The sequence below is a fragment of the Necator americanus genome, chromosome II (assembly GCF_031761385.1).
Source record: "Necator americanus strain Aroian chromosome II, whole genome shotgun sequence".
In the NCBI taxonomy this organism is placed as follows: domain Eukaryota; kingdom Metazoa; phylum Nematoda; class Chromadorea; order Rhabditida; family Ancylostomatidae; genus Necator; species Necator americanus.
In genome coordinates, this window is record NC_087372.1 from 13,396,923 (window position 1) to 13,421,693 (window position 24,771).

At 41.5% G+C, this 24,771-nt stretch overlaps 7 protein-coding genes across 9 annotated transcripts; 4 read left to right on the plus strand and 3 right to left on the minus strand.

The window, feature by feature from the left end:
* Window positions 1–4,480: 4,480 nt before the first annotated feature.
* Window positions 4,481–9,949, minus strand: RB195_017706 (uncharacterized protein; the record flags this gene model as incomplete). Its single annotated transcript, XM_064184815.1, has 8 exons — window positions 4,481–4,664; window positions 4,737–4,936; window positions 5,010–5,111; window positions 6,241–6,327; window positions 6,387–6,480; window positions 6,547–6,671; window positions 9,624–9,734; window positions 9,890–9,949. The coding sequence occupies 8 exons, from the start codon at window positions 9,947–9,949 to the stop codon at window positions 4,481–4,483; spliced, it is 963 nt and encodes a 320-aa protein (XP_064040696.1).
* Window positions 9,950–10,825: 876 nt separating this feature from the next.
* RB195_017707 (uncharacterized protein) lies at window positions 10,826–13,824 on the plus strand (the record flags this gene model as incomplete). 2 transcript variants are annotated; one of them, XM_064184817.1, is made up of 15 exons in its annotated part: window positions 10,826–10,966; window positions 11,026–11,124; window positions 11,184–11,282; window positions 11,342–11,440; window positions 11,500–11,607; window positions 11,660–11,791; window positions 11,981–12,079; window positions 12,139–12,238; window positions 12,302–12,377; window positions 12,437–12,572; window positions 12,630–12,770; window positions 12,838–12,984; window positions 13,042–13,418; window positions 13,476–13,584; window positions 13,651–13,824. In XM_064184817.1, 15 exons carry the CDS (start codon window positions 10,826–10,828, stop codon window positions 13,822–13,824), a joined length of 2,037 nt encoding a protein of 678 aa, XP_064040697.1. The 2 variants fall into 2 exon arrangements, with proteins under 2 accessions (XP_064040697.1, XP_064040698.1); XM_064184816.1 differs by having other exon boundaries at window positions 11,660–11,767.
* A 172-nt stretch (window positions 13,825–13,996) lies between these two features.
* RB195_017708 (uncharacterized protein) lies at window positions 13,997–16,532 on the minus strand (the record flags this gene model as incomplete). Of its 2 annotated transcripts, XM_064184819.1 has the most annotated exons (7): window positions 13,997–14,077; window positions 14,376–14,450; window positions 14,747–14,862; window positions 15,250–15,401; window positions 15,479–15,597; window positions 15,806–15,944; window positions 16,432–16,532. In XM_064184819.1, 7 exons carry the CDS (start codon window positions 16,530–16,532, stop codon window positions 13,997–13,999), a joined length of 783 nt encoding a protein of 260 aa, XP_064040699.1. The 2 variants fall into 2 exon arrangements, with proteins under 2 accessions (XP_064040699.1, XP_064040700.1); XM_064184818.1 differs by lacking the exons at window positions 13,997–14,077; window positions 14,747–14,862; window positions 16,432–16,532 and having other exon boundaries at window positions 14,395–14,450; window positions 15,806–15,934.
* A 4,807-nt stretch (window positions 16,533–21,339) lies between these two features.
* On the plus strand, window positions 21,340–21,657 carry RB195_017709 (uncharacterized protein; the record flags this gene model as incomplete). Its single annotated transcript, XM_064184820.1, has 1 exon — window positions 21,340–21,657. One exon carries the CDS (start codon window positions 21,340–21,342, stop codon window positions 21,655–21,657), a length of 318 nt encoding a protein of 105 aa, XP_064040701.1.
* Window positions 21,658–22,178: 521 nt separating this feature from the next.
* Window positions 22,179–22,553, plus strand: RB195_017710 (uncharacterized protein; the record flags this gene model as incomplete). Its single annotated transcript, XM_064184821.1, has 1 exon — window positions 22,179–22,553. The coding sequence occupies one exon, from the start codon at window positions 22,179–22,181 to the stop codon at window positions 22,551–22,553; it is 375 nt and encodes a 124-aa protein (XP_064040702.1).
* A 560-nt stretch (window positions 22,554–23,113) lies between these two features.
* Window positions 23,114–23,398, plus strand: RB195_017711 (uncharacterized protein; the record flags this gene model as incomplete). The annotated part of the gene is made up of 1 exon (XM_064184822.1): window positions 23,114–23,398. The coding sequence occupies one exon, from the start codon at window positions 23,114–23,116 to the stop codon at window positions 23,396–23,398; it is 285 nt and encodes a 94-aa protein (XP_064040703.1).
* Window positions 23,399–24,021: 623 nt separating this feature from the next.
* RB195_017712 (uncharacterized protein) lies at window positions 24,022–24,534 on the minus strand (the record flags this gene model as incomplete). The annotated part of the gene is made up of 1 exon (XM_013441610.2): window positions 24,022–24,534. One exon carries the CDS (start codon window positions 24,532–24,534, stop codon window positions 24,022–24,024), a length of 513 nt encoding a protein of 170 aa, XP_013297064.2.
* Window positions 24,535–24,771: the final 237 nt, after the last annotated feature.

Below are 24,771 nucleotides of genomic sequence, written 5' to 3' on the forward strand. Positions count from 1 at the left end.
TGATCGTTCTTCAACAGCTAGCGCGGACCTTGCCACCTTCTTCTCATCAACATCACCGCAATAGATTATGTGAAGATGCTGATGACGAGACGTCCTCTGATGTATGAGCCCTGCAATGCAGAATACGACACAATCAGATATCGTAACAGCCGCCCGCGATCAAGAAGGTCCTATGAAAAACGCAAAGTAGGTGGAGTCATCTCCAAATTAGGATCTACAATGACGTGTGAGATAAAGCCCAAAATTTTCTTCTCACCAATGCGGTCGCAGTCACTAATTCCCGAAAGCATTCGTTTAATCAAACTCACAAAGTGAATATTAGGCATAATTACGTTGTCTCGTACATAATTACACTCTACGTGAAATTTCAGACATCTTAAGTTTTTTCGGCGTGATTAATGAGCCAATGGATTCGACTTCAGTTAAGAATGAGTCCGTGTTATCCTCGGCCATGACTTTGCGGTGCCAACTGATGAATTCAAGTGTTTTTATCCTCTGAGATAACTTATCGACTTTGGCAACTACGTGAAAGGCTTTATTGTGGATATATGAAGAAGCTCGTATCAGTGCGCTATATTCGTCGAACATTTGCTTTCAGTTACATCGCTATTACCAAGACATGTTGTTTTTAGTTACGTTTTTTAAGTCAGCTTAGTTGCACTTTTTTTCCTGCCTTCTTTTCTTTCGAACATTTATCTTGCGTCTTGTATGATCACATTTTCCTTCTCGTCCCCTTAGTTGTGAATTAATCTAGTTTTTCATTGCGATCAATGCAATTGTTTGTGAGCCTGTAGTACAGACATTGCCTTCTTGTAGTTTTGAACGTCATCATTAGCTGTACCTTTCTTTATCAATTGTTGTTGCGTACACATGTAAATGCCGGGTATTGGGTGAGCTAGGGGGAAAGCTTTCAGAGTGTTTATGACGGCGTAGCCTAGTTGAAGGCATCACTCCACGAATCTGGGGTGGTGCAGATTTCAGGTGGAGTATTCTTACAAGGGATAGTAGATTATGGAGAAGAGGGTGATTCCGTTCATTTCTTCCTAATTGCCGTAGAAAACGGCCCGGAAGATACGGCGCGTGCACAAGGCTACAATCGAACTCGTTGTAGGAAATAGCGCCCCTGAACGCTCGAAGCCACATCTTCCGGGCCCCCTCCTCCTGATTCTCTCAGTATTTGTCATTTTAATTTGCTTCATTGATATTTGTTTACACGTCGCCTAATCCGTAACTCCTTCTTTTCGATGTTCGCCCCCGTGCTGGTCAGCAGGCCCGGTATGATTGGCGAACCTATTTACTATAACATGGTATTGGGATCGCTACAACGTTCGCAGCTTTCGCAACTCAAAACCAAAGCATGGCAAGTAACTTCCTTTTTTTCCCTTTTCTCTCCATCGTGTGCATTTTCGATTATCGTAGTATTGTTTACCTACACATTCGTTTTCAATGTAACTCGACAATAAACAATGAATATGTAGATATAGCAGAAATAAAAAAAACTGAAACAATTTCCTAAGCTTGACATTGTGTTGCTAGTATTGCCAGAAGTAGGCTAATAACATTAGTCTTCCTGTGATTTTTTTATGATTTATCAGGATACTTGAATTTGTGAAGCTCTACATTTATGGTGAATATGTACTATCAACCAAACTTGCTGGTCGCTCCGTCAAAAACCGTCCGGTACAAACCCGTTAAAAAAACTCGTTTTGTGTCAGTGAGCAGCATCCGTTTATGTCCAGCGTCTGTGCTAAAACATTGGAACATTATGAGCAACAGCCAAGATTGTTAACAAACTTTATTAACGGCTAACGTTTCGGCGTTGTCGCCTTCGTCAGAGCCTGGAAAGTAAGAACATTTGCAATATATGCTCTCAAATGCCTCAAATGTTCTTACTTTCCAGGCTCTGACGAAGGCGACAACGCCGAAACATTAGCCGTTAATAAAGTTTGTTAACAGTCTTGGCTGTTGCTCAAATTAGACTATCAACAAGTTGCAATCTCTATGCCAAGATTCAAGGAAAGTCGAACTTTCGCACATTGGAACACTAATCTCGTTTTATGTCATATTTGCTCCTTATATTCTTCAAGTAAGAACTTAGATTTTCATTAGAACTTCCATTTATCCTGATCACGTGCAGAAGTTGCTCTGTTGCTTTTTCTTTCGCGAGAAACACGAAGGAGATTTGACTACTAGATCAATGATCTTAATGCAGTACGTTTAATATTGCGAAAAACCTTCTTTGGCAGATATAGCAGTCTGCAATCAATGAAACAGAGTATTATAACAAGATGGAAGTCTGAGTACCCTCCTCCAGCAGCGTAAAGTAGAATGCTCATAGCATCACACTTTTGATTGAATGTTCAACGGCATTAACCACACTTTCCTCTTCTTCCTACAGTGATCAAGTTTCTGAGGCGAAATGAGGGAGGTGTAAGTTTTCTTTACTACACTCTCGCTGCTTCCTAAACTCTCGCCACCACTTCTCCACCTCGGAGGTCAGATGTTTCTTGATGTTTGTTTTTTTTGCTAAGACATGCGAAGATGATTCATCTGGATACATATCATTATTATGACGTGAACAAGGTATCCTGAACAAATTCGCTTCAAAGAACATAGTATTGTCAGGACTCAGCTGAAGTCTAATCTTTCCTCACGTTTCATGATGTCATTATCAGTTGCTCCAATGTTACCGCATCCCAATTTTCGCATTTCATTCTCGAGTAGTACTGAATACTTTTTGGTGATATTGGTGACCACGTCAAGCTTTTCTTGTCAGGTTGATGATAATGTTGTTGTAGAATGGCAAAATCATTGTTTTGTACACAAGTTTCGAACCGGCTTCATGTACGTGAGAGAGAATTCTTGCACTCCTGAAGATTCCATCTTCCGTCCCAACTTTATCAGATGCCTTCTTTAAATCAACAAGATTGAAGCATATTAGTATCTTATACTCTCGCGATCTTTCGATAATTCTTGACACAGTGTGTGAGGTGGTACCGAATACCTTTTTGAACCTGTCGTTAATCTAATTTTTCCGATCCCCCTTTAGTGTCAACAAACCCTATCACCAGTATCGGGTCGATAGATTGGTACAGGACTTGTCTGGGAGGATAAAAACACTGACTTCACATATCGCGTAGCCCGCGCAAGTCAATGCATAGGCAAGTTACACATTAGTAAAGCCTCTGATTCTTTATTCTTTATCCTCTTTGAGATTACTGTTGTGATTTATAGATGGCAGAAGTTAAGCAGGTTAGAGAACAGTCGCCGATGACGTGTGGACCTCCATTCTTGTGCAACGCCACAAAACTTGCGAGATCGTAAACGTTATGCACAACTATTGGATCAAGTGATTCCAGATGTACCTTATGACATACAGCGATTTCATAATTTGGGCAGATTTGATGGAAAAGGTAGCAAAATTAAAGGTTAGGAAAGTTACAGGAAATATTCAAATAACTGTTGTAATTCGTAGTACAGTTAACGTTATGGTCAGAAATGATGGCAGAACAAGAATAACTGGCTAACGATCGGCTTCGGATAATGTTCTCTATGCCTTAGTTTCCTGAACAACAACTCTTTTCCTCCAAATAAAAATAATATAGCCTTCTACTTGAAAATGCACATGTGTAGGAGAAGGAGTGAAAGAAGGCGCAAGAAAACCGTATTGGATACTAACCATTAAAAATTCTCTCTACAAATGAACATAATACTGACCGAAATACATCACAAGAGAATATAAGCTATGGCAAACAACAGCGTTTCATAATTTCCTCATTAATATGTGCTTGATCTACACCAGATTTCAGTAGTATTGGTCAAGTTATAAGGACAGTCATTGCGTTCTCCACACGTCAACCCTGGAAACTGCTTTGCTTGCTTGCGTTTTCAAAAGCAAGCCAAACGCAAGCGCTACATCCGTTTTTCCCAGCGAAAGACTTTTTCTTGTTCGCTACGCATTATCTACAGTTACAACACAGAAAAAATATCAAACAATTACCAATTTATGTACATTAATTCAGCAACACAACTGTGGTATGTTTCTTCTCTACTGTACATGATATATAAAGGATAAAGGATAAAGTGTCTGGCATCACTCCGCTTGGGATGCGCCATCACGTTCATTTCAATTCAGAATCGTTTGGGGTTTACGAACGTGTAACTGACCTCTACAATGACTTGCGGTGGCTACCCGATGTGTCAAGTCAGTGTTTTTATCCTCCGAGACACGCCTAGTATCAATTTCTCGACCTTGGAGGGATGAAAAGCTTGGTGAACACTAGGGCGGATTCGAAGCGAAAAACCGAAGATTCAAATCGTTCGTGCAGGAAGCGGAACCTCTAACCGCTACACTACACCCGCCGTCGTATGTGATATATACATTCTGTGGCTGCTGCTCATCTCCTTACCCTGTTTTTTCCCTGCCGTTAGCTCCACGTTAAACACCTTCAAAATCTACATATTATACTAATGATATATTTTATTGCGAGTTTTGCATCAACTGTCCATGTTTTTGCACCGCTACTATATGTCCAGCTGATTTCAGCATGTAGACGATTGCTATTGACGTAGCGGCATACATCATGAACGGTACATCCCATGTGGTGAGCCCAATTATCGCAGCGAACACCAATCTGCCACAGTCAAAAACAACAGAGATGTGGCTAAAACGTAGGATTTTATGAGAAGTGCAGTGAAAATAATCTGTTGGAAGAAAAAACTAGATAAAAACCCACTCCTGATCAAAATAGTATCCGAACATTTGCAAGAAGGAGATGAGATAAGTTATATTGCAAAGAAAGTATGGCCATGTTAGCATTTGCCGTTGCGCATCAAACTTTAACCAGGAGGCGATCAGAATCAACCACTGTGCTAGAAGATAGCCGCGAAGCGAAGCAGTTAATGGAGGATTATACTGCACCACTGGACTTTCAATCTAAAAATATTTGATATCTGGATATAACAACAGAAGAGATGACAGGGACTGATGGATTTGAAATTAACGGGACCTCTGGTATTCCATCAGTATTGTCATCCAAGCATAGCCACATGAAAAAATATTTTGTCTTCACGCCAGGGAAGTATCCTGGAGGCCAAAGAGCTGCTTTAACCTGAAGCGTATATCTTGCAAGATAAAAATTTTGAAATGAAGCGGTGGACAGCTTTATTGGCTGTCACTGACCGTTGATGATTAGACATCATTATTACCAATAGCTGATACCAAAGCATTTAGGGAAAAAGGAGGTGCTTGGGTCTAGAGCGCCGAACACGTTCAACTGTGCTGATGGGACGCATCAGCAACACAAGGCAAGAACTTGTCTCTTCTCTGTCTAATGCATCCGAGGAAAAAGGTGCTATTTTGCGAATTCTACTAATAGACTTCCACTGACCACCTTCCTCGAGCGCCACTACCCGCCTTTGCTGGAGATTACTTCGATTACCTCGATTACCTCGGTTTCACTATCCACTGTCAGAACGTAGAACTTAGACACAAGAGCTCACAAATCATGCTATATAATAACGCGCTTTGTCCGTGTTTGTTTGTGTCTACGTCCGTCTATGTCTGTGTCAGTGCGTCTTTGCCTGCTCAAGTTTCTGCTTGCATTCTACCTCTGAATCAGGGTTTAGAGTTATGCTGAGACATATGAAGCACATTATAGGACAAGTTACTTTTATTTATGCATAGACCGGAGCTTAATGAGCATTTTTACTTCCAATTTTACAAATCCGTAGAAGTGGTTGGCTCTTATCTTACATAGATAGGTTGAAAGTTTTGTTTAGTGCCAAAAATCACGAACTTATCGCATAACAACTTGTGATTTATGGTTGTTTTCTAGCCATTGCGTTTAACGACAACTTCTTTGAGCATGCTTTACTGATGTAACATATTTAGAAAGAACAATTACGTTTTTAAATTTTCTTGCGAAGAAAATATGTGACCATGTTAAAGAGCTTTACTTAAACACGACAAATTTTATTGATCAGTGGATTCAAGCGAAGCGAGCACTGCAAAGCACTCTGATGTTCGACGGTAACCGGACGTCTAGACTGATAATTATAATCACTATCTCCTCATAAACGTATTGCTCATTCCTTCTTATGTATGAAACTTCCATGCAAAATTCACAGTGTTTTCATCATCAAACAGTACTGCACCAAAACCTAAGAAACCGGATCTTTTTTTCTTAACCCCTGGTTTATTTGCAGAAAAACGTTTTAAAAAATCTTAAGGTCCACTACCTTATTCCACAGTCCTGGAAAAATCTCTTTCCCATTCTCGTCTCTCATCTGGCCTTTATCGTAACCAAGTGCTTTGAACTCGAAGAACTGAAAAACGACTGTCTAGTTGTGAACAACTCTACGATTCAAATAATCAGTGTTCTCACCTGACACCACAGTTGATTAAATGATGCGACCGGCGTAACTAAACCGTAGACTATTTCTTCATCCTTATGTTCAGGTTCGTATGTGCCAAATAACCTGTAACATTTGACACTGTGCAAATGGGTCATGTTCTGGAAAAAACATCGGTGACAAATTACTAGCCGATCCCAAATGATCAAGGTTCCTCCATAGTTCCTGTCGATACAATACGGATTTCTACCATGATGTACACGATGGCTGGAGGGTGTGTTAAAGAAGTATTCGAGAGGGCCCAAATAAGGTACTGCCTGAACATTGTTTCTTCCTTCCCACTATCCAGAATTTTACAACAATCCGAAGTTTAATATCTTTACGAGATTATTGTTCAATCTGATTACTTCTCACCACTTGGTTTCGCTTCGTTTTTAGTGGCTTTTTAGTTTAGTGGCTTACTACTTAGCAAGAAATCTCCAAGTGCTTTCAAATTTTGTATGTTGTAAGATAGGCTATGATACTGGATAGTAGATAACATTGCGATCGCAAGGCTCTACAAGTTGGTTTTCATTAAGGTTTAAGCAGTCCCTTCTCCCAGTTAAGATATTGGGTTGAGGAAAAAACCTAGAATAAATATTTCCTTCGTTCCCGCACTCATATTTCTATTAAAGTTAGAGCTTACTTATTAAGGTGACTACTTATGTTTTTACGCACGCATACCCTTTACAACTCCATAGTTTCTTCATCACACACTGACGATCATCCGTCGATGTATTTACCATGAGTGCCTATCACTGTGTTACATCTTATCTGGAGGGGCTCAAGGAGCCCTCTGACTAGAAGCTGGGTAGCTTAGACTCAAAGAACAACTACACACTATTTGAGATCGTAGAAGAATCGATCTGCTTTTGCTCCGCAGAATGCTTAACGCACTGAAACAGGTGATACTGTTATTGAGCGAAGTATTGGAAATAAGGGGAATAGGAAACCTTTTCTAATTCACGGCGCCAAGCTGGCAACGAACGGCCGAACCAACATACGCTGCGCATGTTGCTCCTGTTCAAAAAACAATTATCCCGTACATTCCTCTACTGATCTCAAATCAGTGTTGTATTGTTTTTTGAGCCTCAGCCCCCCAGCCCATGATCCCTAGAAATTACAACTTCCCCAAAAAACACTGTTATCGACTGTTGTTATAGGCATTCATGGTAAATACATTGACGCATGATCATCAATGTGTGACTAGGAAACTGAAATTGTGAAGGGTCTGCATGCAAAAAAATAAGTGGTAACAATTATATGATTTCCACCGCGGCCTAGCGTCCAACGATGCAGCACTTTTTCGAGTTCCTTTGCGCAAAACTGTGGTGGTTGCAAGTCAAAAAAGTAGTAGGTCATCTCTTTTGCGAGTTACAGTTGTTGTTCGGACACTTAATTTCCTTTCGTAAAGGTGATAACGAAAGCCACGGAGCAGATGGTAATCGGAAGGAGTTAGATCGGGAGAGTAACCAACGTGAGGTACCATACCTCATTCCAGCACGACACTCTTTTCACAGAATATTTTGTGGATGAGCGTTGTTGTTGCGCACATTGTCGCGTTTCTGGCGAACAGCGTATGGCAACTTCTGAAGTTGTGAAGCGTACATCTAAACGGCCACTGTATATCAGGCAGAAAACACTTCGAAGGAGAGCCTTTTCTGGGAGGCTAAACAGGGAAACATTTTTTCCGGTGTAAGTAACATTCGGACTTATTTTAAGGTTGTTTGAAATAGGGCAGCCAATATTGGTATTGTATTGCTGACGTAAATACAACTCTCAACTCTACTAACGATCTTGTTGAGGAGGTCGTCTACGCCCGAACAGAGAAGCAACGACAAACAGGAACTAATGCTTGACGACATCTTCTAGTCACGTAGTTGTTGTGGTACTCACACCGAGACACCTTCACGGTAGCCAATATCACGAAGGTGATTGACAGCAGTTTTCTGATGGTAATTATGTCTTTTAAAACTTGCAGTATTAACATTGAGCTCAGCTATATTTTCTAAAAGTGTGCATGCGAAGTTTTTAGATAGAACTTTTTATTTGTCTGATGTTTCGGCTTTCTGTCCTCAGAGGTAAAAGTTAATTGAACAATCCTAAGTTTAATCCATCAGGTGTCACATCACCCTGGGTCAGAGTTTCGATAGTCGTTCAAGAAAGTGAAAACGGAAACCACGTACTTTGAAACAGTTCTACGTAGTGTTCCACCCGATGTGTGGCGGCTGCTTGCACGCACTTTTTACTTGCTTATTTAATGTCCTGTGTGGATCAGTAGTGAAGATATAGATGATTTGATCTGCGCGCGCAATATCAGGCAGCTATGGTTCACAGAGTGGGACAAGAGTCAAGATCTTATTCGTTATCGACAAACATTCATTCCTATTATTCATTAAATGGTTTCTTTTAAGAATCAAAACGCTCCAGTCCAGGATTCCTACCGGTCTCCCCACGTCATCTTGTAACCGTTCTTGAACAATGCTGTGTTAAACAGCAGCACTGACGCTATGAGAAATAAATGCAAGGCAAAGAGAAAGTTTGTTTTTGCGTGAAACATTGCATTTTATAGTGTGGGATAATTGGTAGTCCGGACGTACTGTATAGCCATTATCACATGCGATTCTCAATGCTAGTCTTCGTGATTCACGTCATTCCTGGTTGCCAATGCATGCGAATTACTGCTCGCTTTACTGCAGTCGGATGTGCGGATTTGGCATACAAGAAGATGCTCTTGCAACTTCTCCTGACCGACGATTAACCATAGGTCGGAAAGTTATCTATTATTTGAATGCAGCGCAGGTAATAGTGACTGTGGTTTCAGGTAGGAGTGTGGCCTTGTCGAAAAGCAGAGTATGGTAGGACACAGATAGCTTCGATCAATCGAAGCAAATGTTGGTACAAGGCTTATAGACCTCACCAACTAAAGCTTTGAAAACCTTCTATCATAGCCTGGTGCAGAATTAATTTTATTCTAGAATCATTTCTTGTTCCTATAAGAAGTTATGGAAAAATGAAGTTTTATACAGCACTTTTCCTCAACTCAATACAACAGATCTCACATTGAGTAGCGCTAGCGCTATTAAGGAGTGCTTTGGTAGATGTGTCGTCGGAAATCCCCAATAACTGCTCAATCTCCAACAACATAATATAACAATCACTGCTCTAGCTCTCTATCAGTTGTTGACACAGGAAATGTTTAGGATCACATGCATATGTTCCACACTTACGCTTGAGTGTATCCAGAACTGATAGATAATGTTCAGGTACCGATGGACGACAAAAATATTGGGTGGAATTGCAATAGCTTGTAATAGGTCAAAGAATAGCATAGCAACATCCTGAAATCAATGCATAATCTACAACCTGTGATCTACTGTTAATTTTGCAAATATTACAATTAATCATTGCCTAAATTATAATCTGCTCGATCTAGTTAGAAATGTCTTAAAGGAAGATACTACAACTTCTCCAAAATGTAAAGCCTTTTCAATACCTGAACAGCTCCTTGTCGCAATGCTGTGCTAAGATTGTAGTACTCCGAAGAATGATGCATCTGGTGAAATGACCAAAAGACGCCAGCTTCTGCAAATGCACACTGAACATTTTATTTCCCAATTCTAAGGTCCCAACTTCACTGACTCAAAATTCATTTGTTCGCTCCGTCAAGTCGTTTTTTGTACTTTGGCTGTATACGATAAGTTGAATGTCACTTTAACCGAGACATTAAGTGTCCAGAGGATATGCCGGGAGATACGCCAGCATGCCTCGACAAGGCCACGCCCTTTGGAGACCGAGACGACCATCCTACTAGATGGTTTCTTGGCTATAGAAACACAGACAGCGACACAGTTGCAAGGAAAGAAGAAGATCTAATAAGAGACCCAGACAACTACGTACTTGCAAGGAAATAGAAGGAACAAAATTTGAAAATAAAGGTTATTGAAATTACTGAATCGAGTAGAACATGACAGGATAGTGTAGTAGAAAGTAATTATGAAAAGCAGGGTTTTAGAAAGTGTAGAAGAATGAAAAGGAGCATGAAAAACTAGGAATTATGCACAGTGTTTGTGCGAAAAATGGGTAGTATTTGATTTAAGTATACTACATGCTTACACTACATAACTCGTTCATTATGCTCTGCTTGATTCAACGAACGAGAGTGAATACAGCGAAGTATCATGTAGAAAACATCACACAATTTTATAATTGCGTAGTGTGCTCCATACTCAAATTGGATACATGAAGTTGGTCTGTAGAAATTGACACCCATGACAGCATTGATGACGAATGTGATAGCAATGAAGGTGTTAACAAGAAATGTGAGAAAGACCTTCCAATGGCAAGGGGAGTGGATTGCTAAATATCACCTCCAGGAATGTAGGAAACAGTACAAAATGTGCGCGCACGTAAGAGCTTGTAAAGTAGCACAATGTCCTACGACGAACATTTCACTTTTACAACGGTTCCGTACTGGGTAAGCTTACATCCTCAAGCATCGCGTGGTGCATCATCCTATGTTGCACCACCACAACAGCAACCCCAGCAACAACTGCAAGGATCTAGTGGGCAGGTATGAAGCTATAAAAGATTTGTATGAAAAGAATTACTGTTTTAACTCCGACACTTCAGGTTCCCTATTGGGTGACTGCCTACCCTCAAGCATCACGATCCTATGTTGCACCACCACAACAGCAACCCCAGCAACAACTGCAAGGATCTAGTGGGCAGGTATGAAGCTATAAAAGATTTGTATGAAAAGAATTACTGTTTTAACTCCGACACTTCAGGTTCCCTATTGGGTGACTGCCTACCCTCAAGCATCACGATCCTATGTTGCACCACCACAACAGCAACCCCAGCAACAACTGCAAGGACCTAGTGGGCAGGTATGAAGCTATAAAAGATTTGTATGAAAAGAATTACTGTTTTAACTCCGACACTTCAGGTTCCCTATTGGGTGACTGCCTACCCTCAAGCATCACGATCCTATGTTGCACCACCACAACAGCAACCCCAGCAACAACTGCAAGGACCTAGTGGGCAGGTATGAAGCTATAAAAGATTTGTATGAAAAGAATTACTGTTTTAACTCCGACACTTCAGGTTCCCTATTGGGTGACTGCCTACCCTCAAGCATCACGATCCTGTGTTGCGAGGAGAGAGCTAAGGTTGAACCAGTCATGTATGGAATTACCCTCACATCGTGTGGAGGTAAACGAGGAGATTTTCGGCATTCAACTCTTCCATGAAGTGTATTTTATAGGTTCCGCATGAGGAGAGAACCGAACATATACAAGCCTCCTATTCCTTCTTAGCACCACAACCGGAGCCAGCAGTAGATGCACTTCATCCATTCCCAGGTCAGCGGGAAGTGAGTCAGAGAGGGCTTCACAAGGTACTTGTGTACGATGTACCAGGCAGCTCACTCTCGTATGTTTTCTCGTACCACAAGAAAACTATAAAGGAGAACACCTTCGTCTACCGGTGTGTTGAGTGCAAGAAGATTAACAAACACACGTCCGTGAAGGTGATCATGCGCGACACACCATAATAACGGGATCAGATCTCTGAGTGAAATTTGCAGGTTATTGGAGACGACTTCATGACGGACCCCAGGATGCTGGATCACCGGTGCATTCCAGTGGAAAGGGCAAAGGACAAAGCTAATAGGATGTCATACGAGGTTTGTTGTAGTTTTTGTAAGAACGTTTTCTTTTGAGTTTTTAGACAGAACGTTTCCAGTGTCTCCAAACCACCAGGAAGAACCCCGAAGCAACGCTCAGGCCTACCCAAAGTTATTGGCTCAAGGTGATTAACCAAATCGAAAATATGGAGTGGGAAGGTTAGATTTTTCAAAAACATACGAAACAACCACATATTAAGTAACAGTAATCTTTATGTTCAGATATTGAGAAGAGGATGAAAGTAATGCACCACTTTTTCAAGGGAGGTTATGAGTCAAGAAGGTCTGCATACTCCAAGTGAGTGGATTAGGTATGATAGGATTTACTCGAAATGAAAATCTAGAACTTGTGTTCAGAGCTGTAAAGGAGGGTTCGGCCGAAGTGGACATGAACAATGTTCCCGATCCACTCAGAATACTACCGGATGGAAGGACTTTCCTTCACTACCAACAGCCAACAATGCACATTTATTACTCCGAGGACGTTATCAAAGTGAGAAAATAACAATTTTTAGAGTATATTCTATAGCACAATTCAAAAATATTTTAGCGAGCAATCGACAACGGCTTGTGGGCACTCATTGGTGATGGGATCCATAAGCTAAATCCTCGAAGTAAGCGTGGATCAAGTGTGCGCATGGAGGAAGGTCAGCTGTACACCATCCACGGTGTTTGCAGAGGAGGATTCGAAGTAAGAGAATGGAGGATTTGAAGAAGAACAGAATAGAACAGAAAAAATACTAATTACTCTGCTTCAGGTGCCTCTCCTTTTCGCGATAACAAGACGTAAGAGAGAAGAAGAATACGTGATCGTCTTCGAGAAAATGAAGCAGGCCCTAGAAAGCGCAAGTGAAAGTGACCCTCAGTCTGAGTTTGAGCTTACGATAGTCGTCGATTACGAACTGGTACGTTCTTTTCATTTTCCGATGTTCCGTTTTACAACAATTATTAATCAACTACAGGCGGCGATTAATGCAGCTAAGCGGGTGTTTCCACGCTGCGCTATCGAAGGATGCTGCTGGCATCTAAGCCAAGCATGGGTTCGCAGGAGGAACACGCTTGGAATTCTTCAATTCCTCAAGGGGAGAGGGAAATGCGGGCGCGTTACACGATGGTGGAGAACATTGAAGGGACTTCCCTTCCTTCCACGGGAGATGTTCCATCTCGTGAACGCACTAAGAAGACCACCCGTTCCTGCATCCCACCCTGCGTACCTGCCGTGCAAGAAGTTCCTCAACTACTTGCAATCAACTTGGTTACGAGGGCCATTCGAGAAGATGTGGTGCAAATACATGGTACACGAACAACGGACAACAAATGTAGCCGAGAACTACCACATGTAATTTCCTGCATTTCACTTCACGTTGTCGCGTTGTTAATGGATGTCAGATTTCAGGCGCCTAAGACAAATGATAGGGAAGTACCATCCACCGCTAACAGAACTAATTCTAGTTCTTCGAAGTGTAGTTGCGGTTGCGAAGGCAACCCTCTCGAGGATGGAAACTGTAGGTTGCTTCATGATTCAGCGTCAAAGGAAAAACGAACATCGTCGCCAAAATTTCTCATTTCAGTTTCCGAACGAAATGAAAAAACTCCGAAGGAAAGACAGAGTGCGCCGAGAAAAAATAGAAGCGGCTATGTCCACATTCGAAGCCTCCATTCAAGGAGGACAAAATCCAAGCATGGCCGAAATTGGAAGATATTGCCGCAAGATGTCACGTTACACATCTGACAAGGCTGTATAGATCACATATTGTAAATATAAATGCACATATGTTCAAATGTTCTACAGATAAATTTTTTTTTATTTTATTCGTATTTATTTTTTTCAACTCCTCCCCCCCCATCCTCCTCCCCCAACCCTTCCCATCCCCTACCCCCTCTGAATATTTATTCAAATTACAACTATTTCAACATCTACAAAATCTCTGTCTCCTGCTTCTTTTTCTTCTTTTTGCGCCAATCATCACCTTGAGGTATGCGTCCGACGCCTCGCACCTATAAAGGTCATGTCATCGCCTATTGATTAGCGTTTCGTTCAATAACAATCTTCTACTGTCACTTAATAAGAGAAAAAAATATCTCTCAAATGACAACAACTTTAAACATAAGAACATAATAACACATAATTTTTTGTAACATAAAGAAGAACACAGTAAAGAAAGTAGAAAATATTGCTCTGGATGAATACTACTAGTAGAAACTATAGGTAGAGTGCAGATTTGATTTGCTTAGTCAGACAAAGGATTCTAAATATATAGCGTTGTGATGACTGGACTTGGAAAATAGGACTAACCAATCCATCGAAGTTTTGCTCAACTTTTCCTCTCTCCTTCTTCCTCTTTTCCTTGATCCATATCGAAATACGAACCTACAAAATTGGTATAGCTATAAATTCGCGTTCTTACATTTATACATTAAGGCTGAATCAACAAAGAAGCAACGAACTAAGCAAGAAGCAAAAAAAACCGAAAACGAAAGAGAAAAGACCGAACGCATCCAAACAAAAATAAAGAATAGCGCAAAGAACAATGATAATTGTTCTCAAATGCTTTGCGTTCGCGCCAGTTTCCCTGAATTTCAAATCTCCCTGTGTGTTCTCGTCCAACCGTTCTGTTTGTTCCACTATTTCGATTTCGCGGTTGTCGCGAACGTACGCGTATTCACCACGCTTGCGATGTCGCATATGACGGGGAATAAGTGGGCGGAGCGATGGGCGGAGCCACCCAGTTGGGCAGCAGCGAGAGATAACTCCTTAGGGATACGTTTCCTCGCTAATTGCTCTGCCGAGGCATGATCGAGGCATGCTCGAAAATCCGCAGGGACCCTCTTTACACGCACCCGGGACCAATCTGCAGCGATGAGTGGTCCCGGCAAGTTCTGCACCATCAACCTAACCGCTGCGCACCACCGCGCTGCTTCGAGCGCCGCCATTTACGCAACTGCACCGCGTTTAATTTAGTTTTAACCCTACTATACCGTTAGCTAATACAAAGACTTTTTCTATTTTATATTATTATTATGATTTTCATATCTATTGTTAACTTATTTTCCAGTATTTGCAAACGGTTCTTTTTGTTTTGTATCTACTTCGCCATACTTACATAGAAGAAGGTCAACAAATCAAGCTTTCTCGGTTAGAGAGGATTCTAATTCTACTTTGTACGTACCATGTATAGCTCTGTGCCCGAGGTAGTAAGCCAAATCCTGAGTGAAAAAACACAATAACCAAGTGTATGGTGAATTTTTCGGAAGATCGAAAATATGTATGTGATCATAGAGAGGTCCATACAACGTTGCCGACAGATATCGCCCTCCGATCCTGAATGCAGTTTTCAATAAGATCAAGTTGACATTAATGAGATATCTCTTGCCATGAGATTTCATGAAGCAACTAACTTCAGTAGCAGTGACAAAATCCCTGCATTGATTGAGGTGACAGTGTCATTGAATGCGTACTTCTTTTCGTCTAGGAACAAGTATTCGAGTAAAACTAGTAGAAGCATCCAAGTGCTGGCCTGAAGAAGATCCCAAAACATATCTTACAGTGTCAGATTCTGAGATTCAATTGAGACAATGACTCAAATGGTTGTTAGCATCCACAGCGTTTTTTTCCATACAAAAAAACGAGCTATGGTTTATATTACTTCATTTGGATGCTACTAGTGTTGAAAAATTAGTTTGGTTATCTAGCTTGCTACAAAGAAACCAATATCTACCTCTTACCGGCTCAATTATGTTGGGGATTTCTTCCACCGTTTCGAACGTCGTTTCATTTGGAGTCACCAAATAAAACAAATATCGCAGATTGTATGGATTTAAGTCGCTCAGGAGCTTGTTTGAGAGGGACTCCATATGAAATTGCCTACAACATCAAACACTTTGATAATAACTTTAATTAAAAAAAGTGCATACAATAATATTAGCAGGTGCTTCATGAAAATGGGGATAAATGAGATATATAGAGAACAAGTAAAAAAGGAGTAAAAAATAAGAAGTAAAAAAAAAAGACAAAAAAAACAAAGAGAAAAGAAAATCGTAAGAAAAGCGGTAGTAAGAGGCAAGAACAAGAAGGATAGTGGCACAAGTGAAATTGCTTAGGGTACTGTACGATTGCAAGAAAACTCTGAAATTAGCTTATTGTACAATTTCCTTCCCATCCTTGCCCTCAACATCTTAAAATTTCAGTATCAGTATTAATGAGCAATTTCACTTGTGATTTTCCTTGGTACCGCTATCCTTCTTGTTTTTGCCTCTTACTACCGCTTTTCTTACGATTTTCTTTTCTGTTGTTTTTTTTTGTCTTTTTTTACTCCTTATCCTTGATCGGCGGGCTGGCATCATTGCCTGACCCGTTTGCCGCATCTTTGCCGAAGAGTGTCGTCCTGCAACAAAGCTCTGCCCAGCCATAATCATTGGATAATTTCAAACGTTTTTGCTCAGATACATGCATTCTGATTGAATGACAAAAATCGCTTTATTTTCTCAACTGTTTGAATTTTCTCCAAGAAAATATGATACATTCACGTTGAGAAAAACTTCTAACTCCTTTCGAGTAAATGCAAGAGACGTGAATGGCCCACTACTAGAGTGAGCTACAAGATGACGAACATGCGCACGAAGTGTTCGCTTCCCGTCCAATTGTATATATCACTATCTCAAGAAGTGCTTAACTCTATTTTAAATGTTGATTCTAAGAGAGTTTAGCAAAGGATGTGATACAAATGGCAAAAGTTCACAAGATGATTTCTACCAGATCTTTTGTACAAAGCGCTTCAAGGAAACAAAACAAACGTACAAACTCTTCTTTGATTCCTCCTATGATTAATCTTTGCGACAAAACAAAACTAGAGAAAGAATCAGCGAATATACGGATTTCTTTGAACTTGAGTAAAAGAAGAGGAAGATCAACAACTAGGAATCTTTCTAACCTCGGTGGCTTGCCCACACTCGCCCGTTATGGAACAGGACTAAGAATCAAACAACGGAAATTTGTAAGCTGTTCACGTATAGGGTGCAAGGTGTTTAACTATCAATGGTAAGGAACAAAAAACTTCTTGAAAATCATCTTCTCTGTGGACTAGCGATTTTTATGTATTACGGCAACTAACGAACAATCTTCCAAATATTTTGTGGAGCAGAGCGAGAAGGTTTTCAGGTGTTTTGTTCTTTCTTCTCCAAAAAAAAACTCTGATTGTATTGCACTCCATTGAACATAGCACAGTGCTCAATGTGGTGCCTAGGTCACGATAATGTGGAATGAAGGTTCAGCTTACAGCATCTACATGTACAGATTACAGGAAAACATACTGCACACAACATGACCGAAAGAAAGTGGAGAAATAATAATTCGTTAATAAAGTACAAGGAACTAGTAGACTCAAACATGATAAAAAAAAGCGACCGCACCTGCACAGAGATCTACTTTTACTCATATTCAGGATGATAGAAACTGTAACTACATCTAAAAAAAGCCGAAACGTCAAGCAAATAAAGGTTCTATCTAAAAGAAAACTTTGCAGGCACACTATTAGAAAATATAGACAGAAGTATGCCGAGCTTTCAAGAAAACAAAACGGTTGAATCACAGAGATTACTGTTCTAGCGGTCTTCTCTCCACAGTGCAAGGTCCCCAAATACCAACGAGAAGTGTTAGCGGAGGAGCAGTAGTTTGCAATATAAAATCGCTCGTGTCAAACAAATGAGAATCCAGAACCTAAGCGGAATGCTGGAGCACTAAACCTTGCAGCTACGCGTCAACACTTAAATGCATGTCATAAACACAATCGTACTACATTGTGTAGCAGAGACCCTTATCACTGTTGAATTGCAAGGAAATGATTACAAAATTGCTGTTCAGCAGGAGAGTTTGATTGGAAGCTTAGAAATATTCTAGACGAATGAACATAATACTTTTTCGCCATTTGAAACCATTCTCACTGAAAATCGTAGAAATACCGAAGCGCAGTTATGTTCTAACGGAGTAATGAATCGTTAGTTGAGAAAATAACAGGAAACCGTTTTTATCGCATACTCTTATAAAAATGTTCAAAGACTGAAAAACATTATAATTATCATCTTCACAAATGATGAAGTATTATATAGCGAGAAATCTATCGGAGACTCATTACCTCGAGACTGAACTGCTTCTCGATGAATGTTCACAATTTTCTTAATACTTCACCTGAAATCCGGGGAATTTAGGAATGTGTTCTCAGATCACCTGCTACCTGTATCACCTCGCTCGAGAGGGCACCAGTAACACTTCCATTTGTCCTGATCACGCGCTAGTGTTGGGTGTGAGAACGGCGTTCGTTCTTACAAGATATCAATGAGGTGTCCTTGCGTGCCTCTTCAAATAAAACCAATGGATAGGCTGCTGAGGGGACCGTAGCGTGTACAAGGAGGCGCGTTATAACAAACAACGTTTTATAACAAACAAACCAACAAACGTAGGAACAAGCGTCGTTTCCACACCATTTTTCGGAACAAGTAGGAGGAAGCCTGTTACCCTTGCTTCTTGTTTTTGTTGTCTTGTTACCCTTGCTTACACCCTTCACTCTACGTTTTTCCTGAGATTTCCATACAAAGTCCTTTCCGTGACCAATTTACCGATATCGCAGAGATAAAATTCTGACCTTTTACTCGCTGCGCTGCATCCTCACTGGGACAAAAAAATCAGAATTGATTTCTTTTTCAAATATTGTTTATTCTTCCCTTATATTTCGCTAATGCATTATTTGCATTATTTTTTCGTAATTAATTAGTATATGCTTCTTCGTGAATGAATGTGCTTACTAACTCTGTTGAAGCAATCGACACCGTACAAAAGTGAGCAGGCGAAACTTCTTCTTTCTCTCACTGGTGCTCCAATAATGGGCAGAGAGTCGCGATCGAAGCATTTTAGTGATCACCATCCTGCTAATTCTCCGGAAAGAAGAACTAAAATTAGAATAAATAACTTTGTGCTACGAACATTAGAATACAAGAATTAAAATAAAGGACAGCAGAATTCTTATCAGTGCCCCAGGAAGTTGCGGTGCGTCAGTGTATAAAATTATTTCTAGGTATCTCAAGAATTTCTTTCTGGCATAAGAAAGCAGATGCTGATTTAGTCAACACTAAATACACATGTTTCACTCTGCAATTAATAATCATGTTACTCTCTCACCCTGTAGGAAAGCAAAACCACAATAGCAGGGTTGTTGAGGATTTTTGTACACTAGTCATATTCAACGGTTCGAAACCCCCTTAGTCCCAGCCAAGCCTTTCACCTCTCCAGACTTGCCTGGGAGGATGAAAACACTGACTTGAAAGCACTACATCGGCTGGCCCAGCTAGTTATACCATAGACCACCATGCGTCCATAAAATCACAACGATTGCGAATTGCAGTTGCGCGTTAGCGCATCGCAAGCGGATTGATGCGCCAGAGAATACTATTTGATAACCATTTAGTGTATTTTTTGCTGATCACATAGATACCAGTTCCACTTTCGCAGGTTCAAAACGTCTAGAGAAACAAAGGGTTAGAGAATTTATTCAATATTTGATCAATACGTCAAACATTACAAGTAAAATTCTTTAGGTCACAGATTTCCAAAATTTTTACCCCGATACAAAGGAGTAAGTTTTAAGATTCACGTAACAGAAAACAAAGACAGACACATATTACTGTTTTCACTACTCACTGCATATACCTACCATCAAGTTATTTTTATTTGCTTCAGTGAAAACCTAAGACAAAGTCCTGATTTGATGTTAAAGAACAGCAGTTTCTTCTCTAAAAAAATGTGCATTAGTTCTTCTTGAAAGAAAAAGAAGTCTATTAGTTTAGCGATGTTACTGCTACAATTTTGAGCGCATTTTTTTCTGTCCACAACTCAAAGTGAACAATAAGAGCTTATAGTTTTTTAGTTCCTAGTTAGCAGTTTGTACTTTCTCGTGAAACCAGTATTTCGTGCTTTCTCCTTCGGGAAAGGCTCACGAATTGAACAATCAACATTGGAACTGTGTTTACAAAGTGATATGCGAAGTGCCATTACACTACGTTTCATTTTATTCCACTATGCCTACAGGTAGGTGCTATATAATGCAAACCTTACAATGTGAAAGTTTGTCAGCTTCGGCCTTCACCGTGGTTTTTTTATGATACGCGTTAGATCTACTGTTCATCCGTCAGGTAGGGTCAAGTGTGTGATAAGATTTTCCATTCGAGGGTCGTAAAAGGAAAAGGTTGAAAGGGAAGCGGTCTTAAGGGAATATGCAGTGGCCAGTGGTAAATGAAAGATAACATGATAACAAGTACAAAATATTACGTCAAATGCATCACCTGTGCCCCGCTGTTCATTTGCTTTGCTCGATTTGCTCGAGAGGGCACCAGTAATACTTCCCGATTTGTCCGCGCTAGTATGGCCCAGAGTGGTATATCTTCTCGCGAGGAACTGACAAGCGTCTTCTTTTTTTCTTTGAAGTACTTTGTAGAGGTCTGACCATCAGTCTTTCTGCGGAGCGTTTGATGTCGTATCGTATCCAGTCGCTTACAGTTCTGGTCTAACGATTGTCATAGAAACACATCAGGTGTTCAGCCCACATAATTTTGTTTTCGTTGGCATACGCAGCAGCGTCTCTTATCTTCGATCGATGACGTAGAAGTGAACTTCGAATCCCTCCTTTCACTTGTGTAAACCGGATACTCCTAGCATCATCCTTTCAACTGCGCGTTCTATGGCGCTAAGCACTTTTTCTTCCTGCTTGCGACAAGCCCAGGTTTCTGAAGCGTAGGTAAGAAAGAATGGCGGTCTTGAATAGGTGAACATGGAGCCGGATGTTCCTAAACTTCTATACTACATCCTCGACTCTCTTGATGGTCGTTCATCATGTTGATTTCCCCACCTAGGTATACAGCTGGAGCAGCTAGCTAGCTGGAGCATTCGGATATAGTCGTCCCGTTGAGCGTTAATGGGCATCAGAAACTAATTTGTTCCTCGCAGACATCGCCTTATCCAGGTCCAGCTATAGACCTATCCTTCTATACGTTCCATCAAATTACATCAGCATTCTTGAAGACACACTATCATGATTCCTCTCCACAAGAAGTTATCCGTCACGGGCCCTAGGAATTATCGAGGAATCTCTTTACTGCGTGTTATGTACAAGGTATTAGAACGCATTATCTTGGACCGACTCATTAAACATCGCGAAGAAACAACGCGCAACGAACAAGTTGGCTTTCGTCCTGGCCGACCTACGATTGACTAGATGTTCGTCGTCAGGAGAGTGATCAAAATCAGGCAGCAGTATTCGAAGCCAATGCAACTAGCTTTTCTGGACTTTGAAGCCGCATTCGACTCTCCTCACCGAGGCCGTCTTCTCAACGCACTCTGCGCCGATGGAGTACCAGGGAAGTTCGTTCGCTTGCTTCATGACATGAATCAGCGAACAACTGCTGCAGTTCGAACACCAGCAAGATGTACAACACCGTTTGAAGTGGTAACTGGAGTAAGACAAGGAACACTGGCAGGACCCTTCCTGTTCAATTTCGCCATTGACGACATTATGAGAAGAACAGTCGACTAGTGTCCTACCGACATTGTATTAGCACCATCAGGGTGCCCCTTGACTGATCTCCAGTATGCCGACGATGTTGTTATATTCGCGGAAGACAGTACGAAGCTTTAACATGTTGTCAACTTTGTACCGATGCAAGCTCAAACGGGAATCAGGGTGGATGGACAACCGATAAAACTCGTCGATGAGTTCTGTTAGCTGACCCGTACGCTAAAGAACAACGGCAGCTACGAGAGAGATGTTCAGCAAAGATTCTCTAAGGCCACTTCTGCATTTAACTCATTAGCGAAATGCCAGTGGTCGACCACCATCACCAACGAAGTCAAGCTGCGAGTCTACCTATCCGCAATTCGCCCCATCATGATGTACGTATCGGAGACTTGGGCAGCACCATCAACGGTTATAGAGAGGCTTGATTGCACGGAACGAAAGCTGCTTAGATACTAGGCTATTAGATACTTGGCTACTTTTGGCCTTGAATATGCCACAATGAAGATCTTTACGCAGAAACTGATGTGGTATACCGACGAATGACACGTGGAAGATATCAACATCTTTCACCGCCATCGAAAGTGGCTAAAGTAAATCGTCTTCGCTTCTTTGGTCATATATTAAGGAGACCGGCAGATCGCCTTGTTCAACGAGTTCTGAAGAGTTTGCCGGATTCGAGCTGGAAGAAGCCACCTGGCCGAAAACGGACGTTCTGGACTGACGTGGTGAAAGAAGACCTGAGGACACTGGGCGTGGATAGGCAGTTGAGGCGAGACGTAAGGTTTCGCAGAATATGGAATAGTGACGAATGGATTGATTCTGTGCAAGCCCTCGCAGAAGATCGAGAAGGTTGGGCAGAGCTGTGTTCAAAGACACACCTCGGCGAAGATGCGGGTAATCGCGTCAGGCAATGACATCAGCACGCCAATTAAGTTAAGTCACACCAGCATTCGTTCCGCCTGACTGATACTTGATGCCCTCAGGACGATTTCATCAGCGAAACAAAAATGGTGTTTTTGCCAGAAGTCAACTTTCACTTCCACGTTATCCAATTTCAATCCTCACATCACGTTCTTTCAGAGCGGCATTGAGTATTTTGGGTGAGATTGTGTCACCAGGACAAACCCTTCTCTTCACGTCGCTTGACATTATTGTAGAATGGGGAAATTTTGGTGGTGAAGGTGCTGTACAACTCACGAATTATATTCATGTATGGAGTAGGGACGACGTGGTTGCGTATGACCGCTTTGGTCTAAACTGTATTAAAAACTTTCTTCAAATCGATGAAAGTGAGACACAGCGGCATCTTGTACTCTCGCGATATATCTATGAGTTTTGAAACCGCGTGTACGTAGTCAATCGTACTGAACCTTTTTCGAAACCCTGCTTGCTCGCATGGCTGTCCTTCATCTAGTGTTATTTCTATCCTGTTTAGGATATGACATACAGTAAGCAGATTGGGCAATAATTGCCGATGTGTGTATCCGTTCTTATACAACAACACGGTCTTCATGGTTTTCCATTGCTTAGGAATTTTGCATTCCGACACATAACAAGTGAAGAGCCTCGCCAATGTGATGACGAGGACGGTTGGTGTTGCGTAATTCTGTCGAGACCGAGTGAAGGACGATTCTTCACCGATATGATGGCAGTTGGATTTAGGAAGGGAGAACCTCAGAAAATACAAGTCCTTAAATCAGATGATGAGGGGACAAGTGGACGTGGTTGTCGAAGAGATCTGAGTAGAAGTCGTGAATGAACTTTTTCATTCCCCTTCTCAACGTTATAGTTCTTCCATCTGGGGTCCGGAGAGCAGTCACAATTATTTTACGATTGGCGGAGTTATGACGGCTGTAGCGAATGCTCTGTCCTCTCTCTGCGTCTTCAGCCAACACTTCTACTGTTCTCTTTGAGGTCTTCTTTTATCGTCTCTCTGCGAAGCCTCGCGAGGTCGGACATGAGTTCTTGGTTGCCTGCAACTCGTGCAGCTCCACGCTGGCGTATCAGCTCTAGAGTTTTCGGGGACAAGAGTCTCTTGGTGGTTTTAAGACGTTAAGTCTTCCTCGTGCAGTCACGAAGGTAATAAACGAGCCGGTCGTATTCCTCTTCGATGCTGTCCATTGCGGACTCCTTCCAAGAGCCGGTTAGCGTAGCGAAAATATCCCAGTTAATGATACTGAGACTCCGCCCTCTGAACTTCGCGTCTTTCCCTTCTTTCCGCGTAAGGGAAAATCTTTCCCGGTGAGGAAGATTTTCCCTTACGCCATGGTCCGATCAGGTATAAAACATTGGTACAACAGCGACATCCGTCACGCAAAACATTTTACTGACGCTGATGTGGTTGATTTCATTATAACACCCTCCATCGGGTGACTCCCGCGTCTATCGTGGAAAGGAGGACTTGTAGAATTGCAAGTTCTCATGGATGGTCTTAGTCGTCTTAATGAACTCGGAAAGCCTCTCTTCCTCATTCCATTGTAGGCCGTAGGTCCCGATGTGAAGTTCTTCAGGCGTTCTTCCGGGACCGATTTTGTGGTTTAAATCACCAATCATGACTTTGTAGAAGGTATGATCCTCTCTGTAGAAGTTCTCCAGGTCCATATAGAACGCTTCGACTTCTTCTTTGTAGCTTGATGTTGGAGCGTAAGCGACGAAGATTGTCAAAGCTGGCGTTGAACCACATCTTCTCATCTGCAAACGTCCGATTCGGGTTGCAAGCTCGAAAGACTCGATGTTTCTTGCCATATTCGTATTGACGAGGACACTAACTCCACCAACTCCACTGCTGTCGCATGTTCCTGAGAACAGTTCTTCTCCAGTGTCATACACGGCGTTGAGTGGGTGGAGTCGCCTCAGTCCGATGACGTCGCACTTAATCTTAATGGGTTGCATCATGAGATCTTCAATGGCCGCATCCGATGCAAGCTTCGGGCGTTGTAAGTACAGATCGTCATACTAGTTCTTCTCTGTTTCGTTAGCCTACATGACTCCTGGAACCCCGTCTTTTCCGGCGCTATTGTACCAGGCTTTCTTCCGCAATCAGGAGATTCTTTCCTATTACTGTGCTTTGCTGAAAGATTTTGAACCCGTGGGCAAGTTGCAAGCCTCTACTCCCATGAGTTTTTGGGAGAA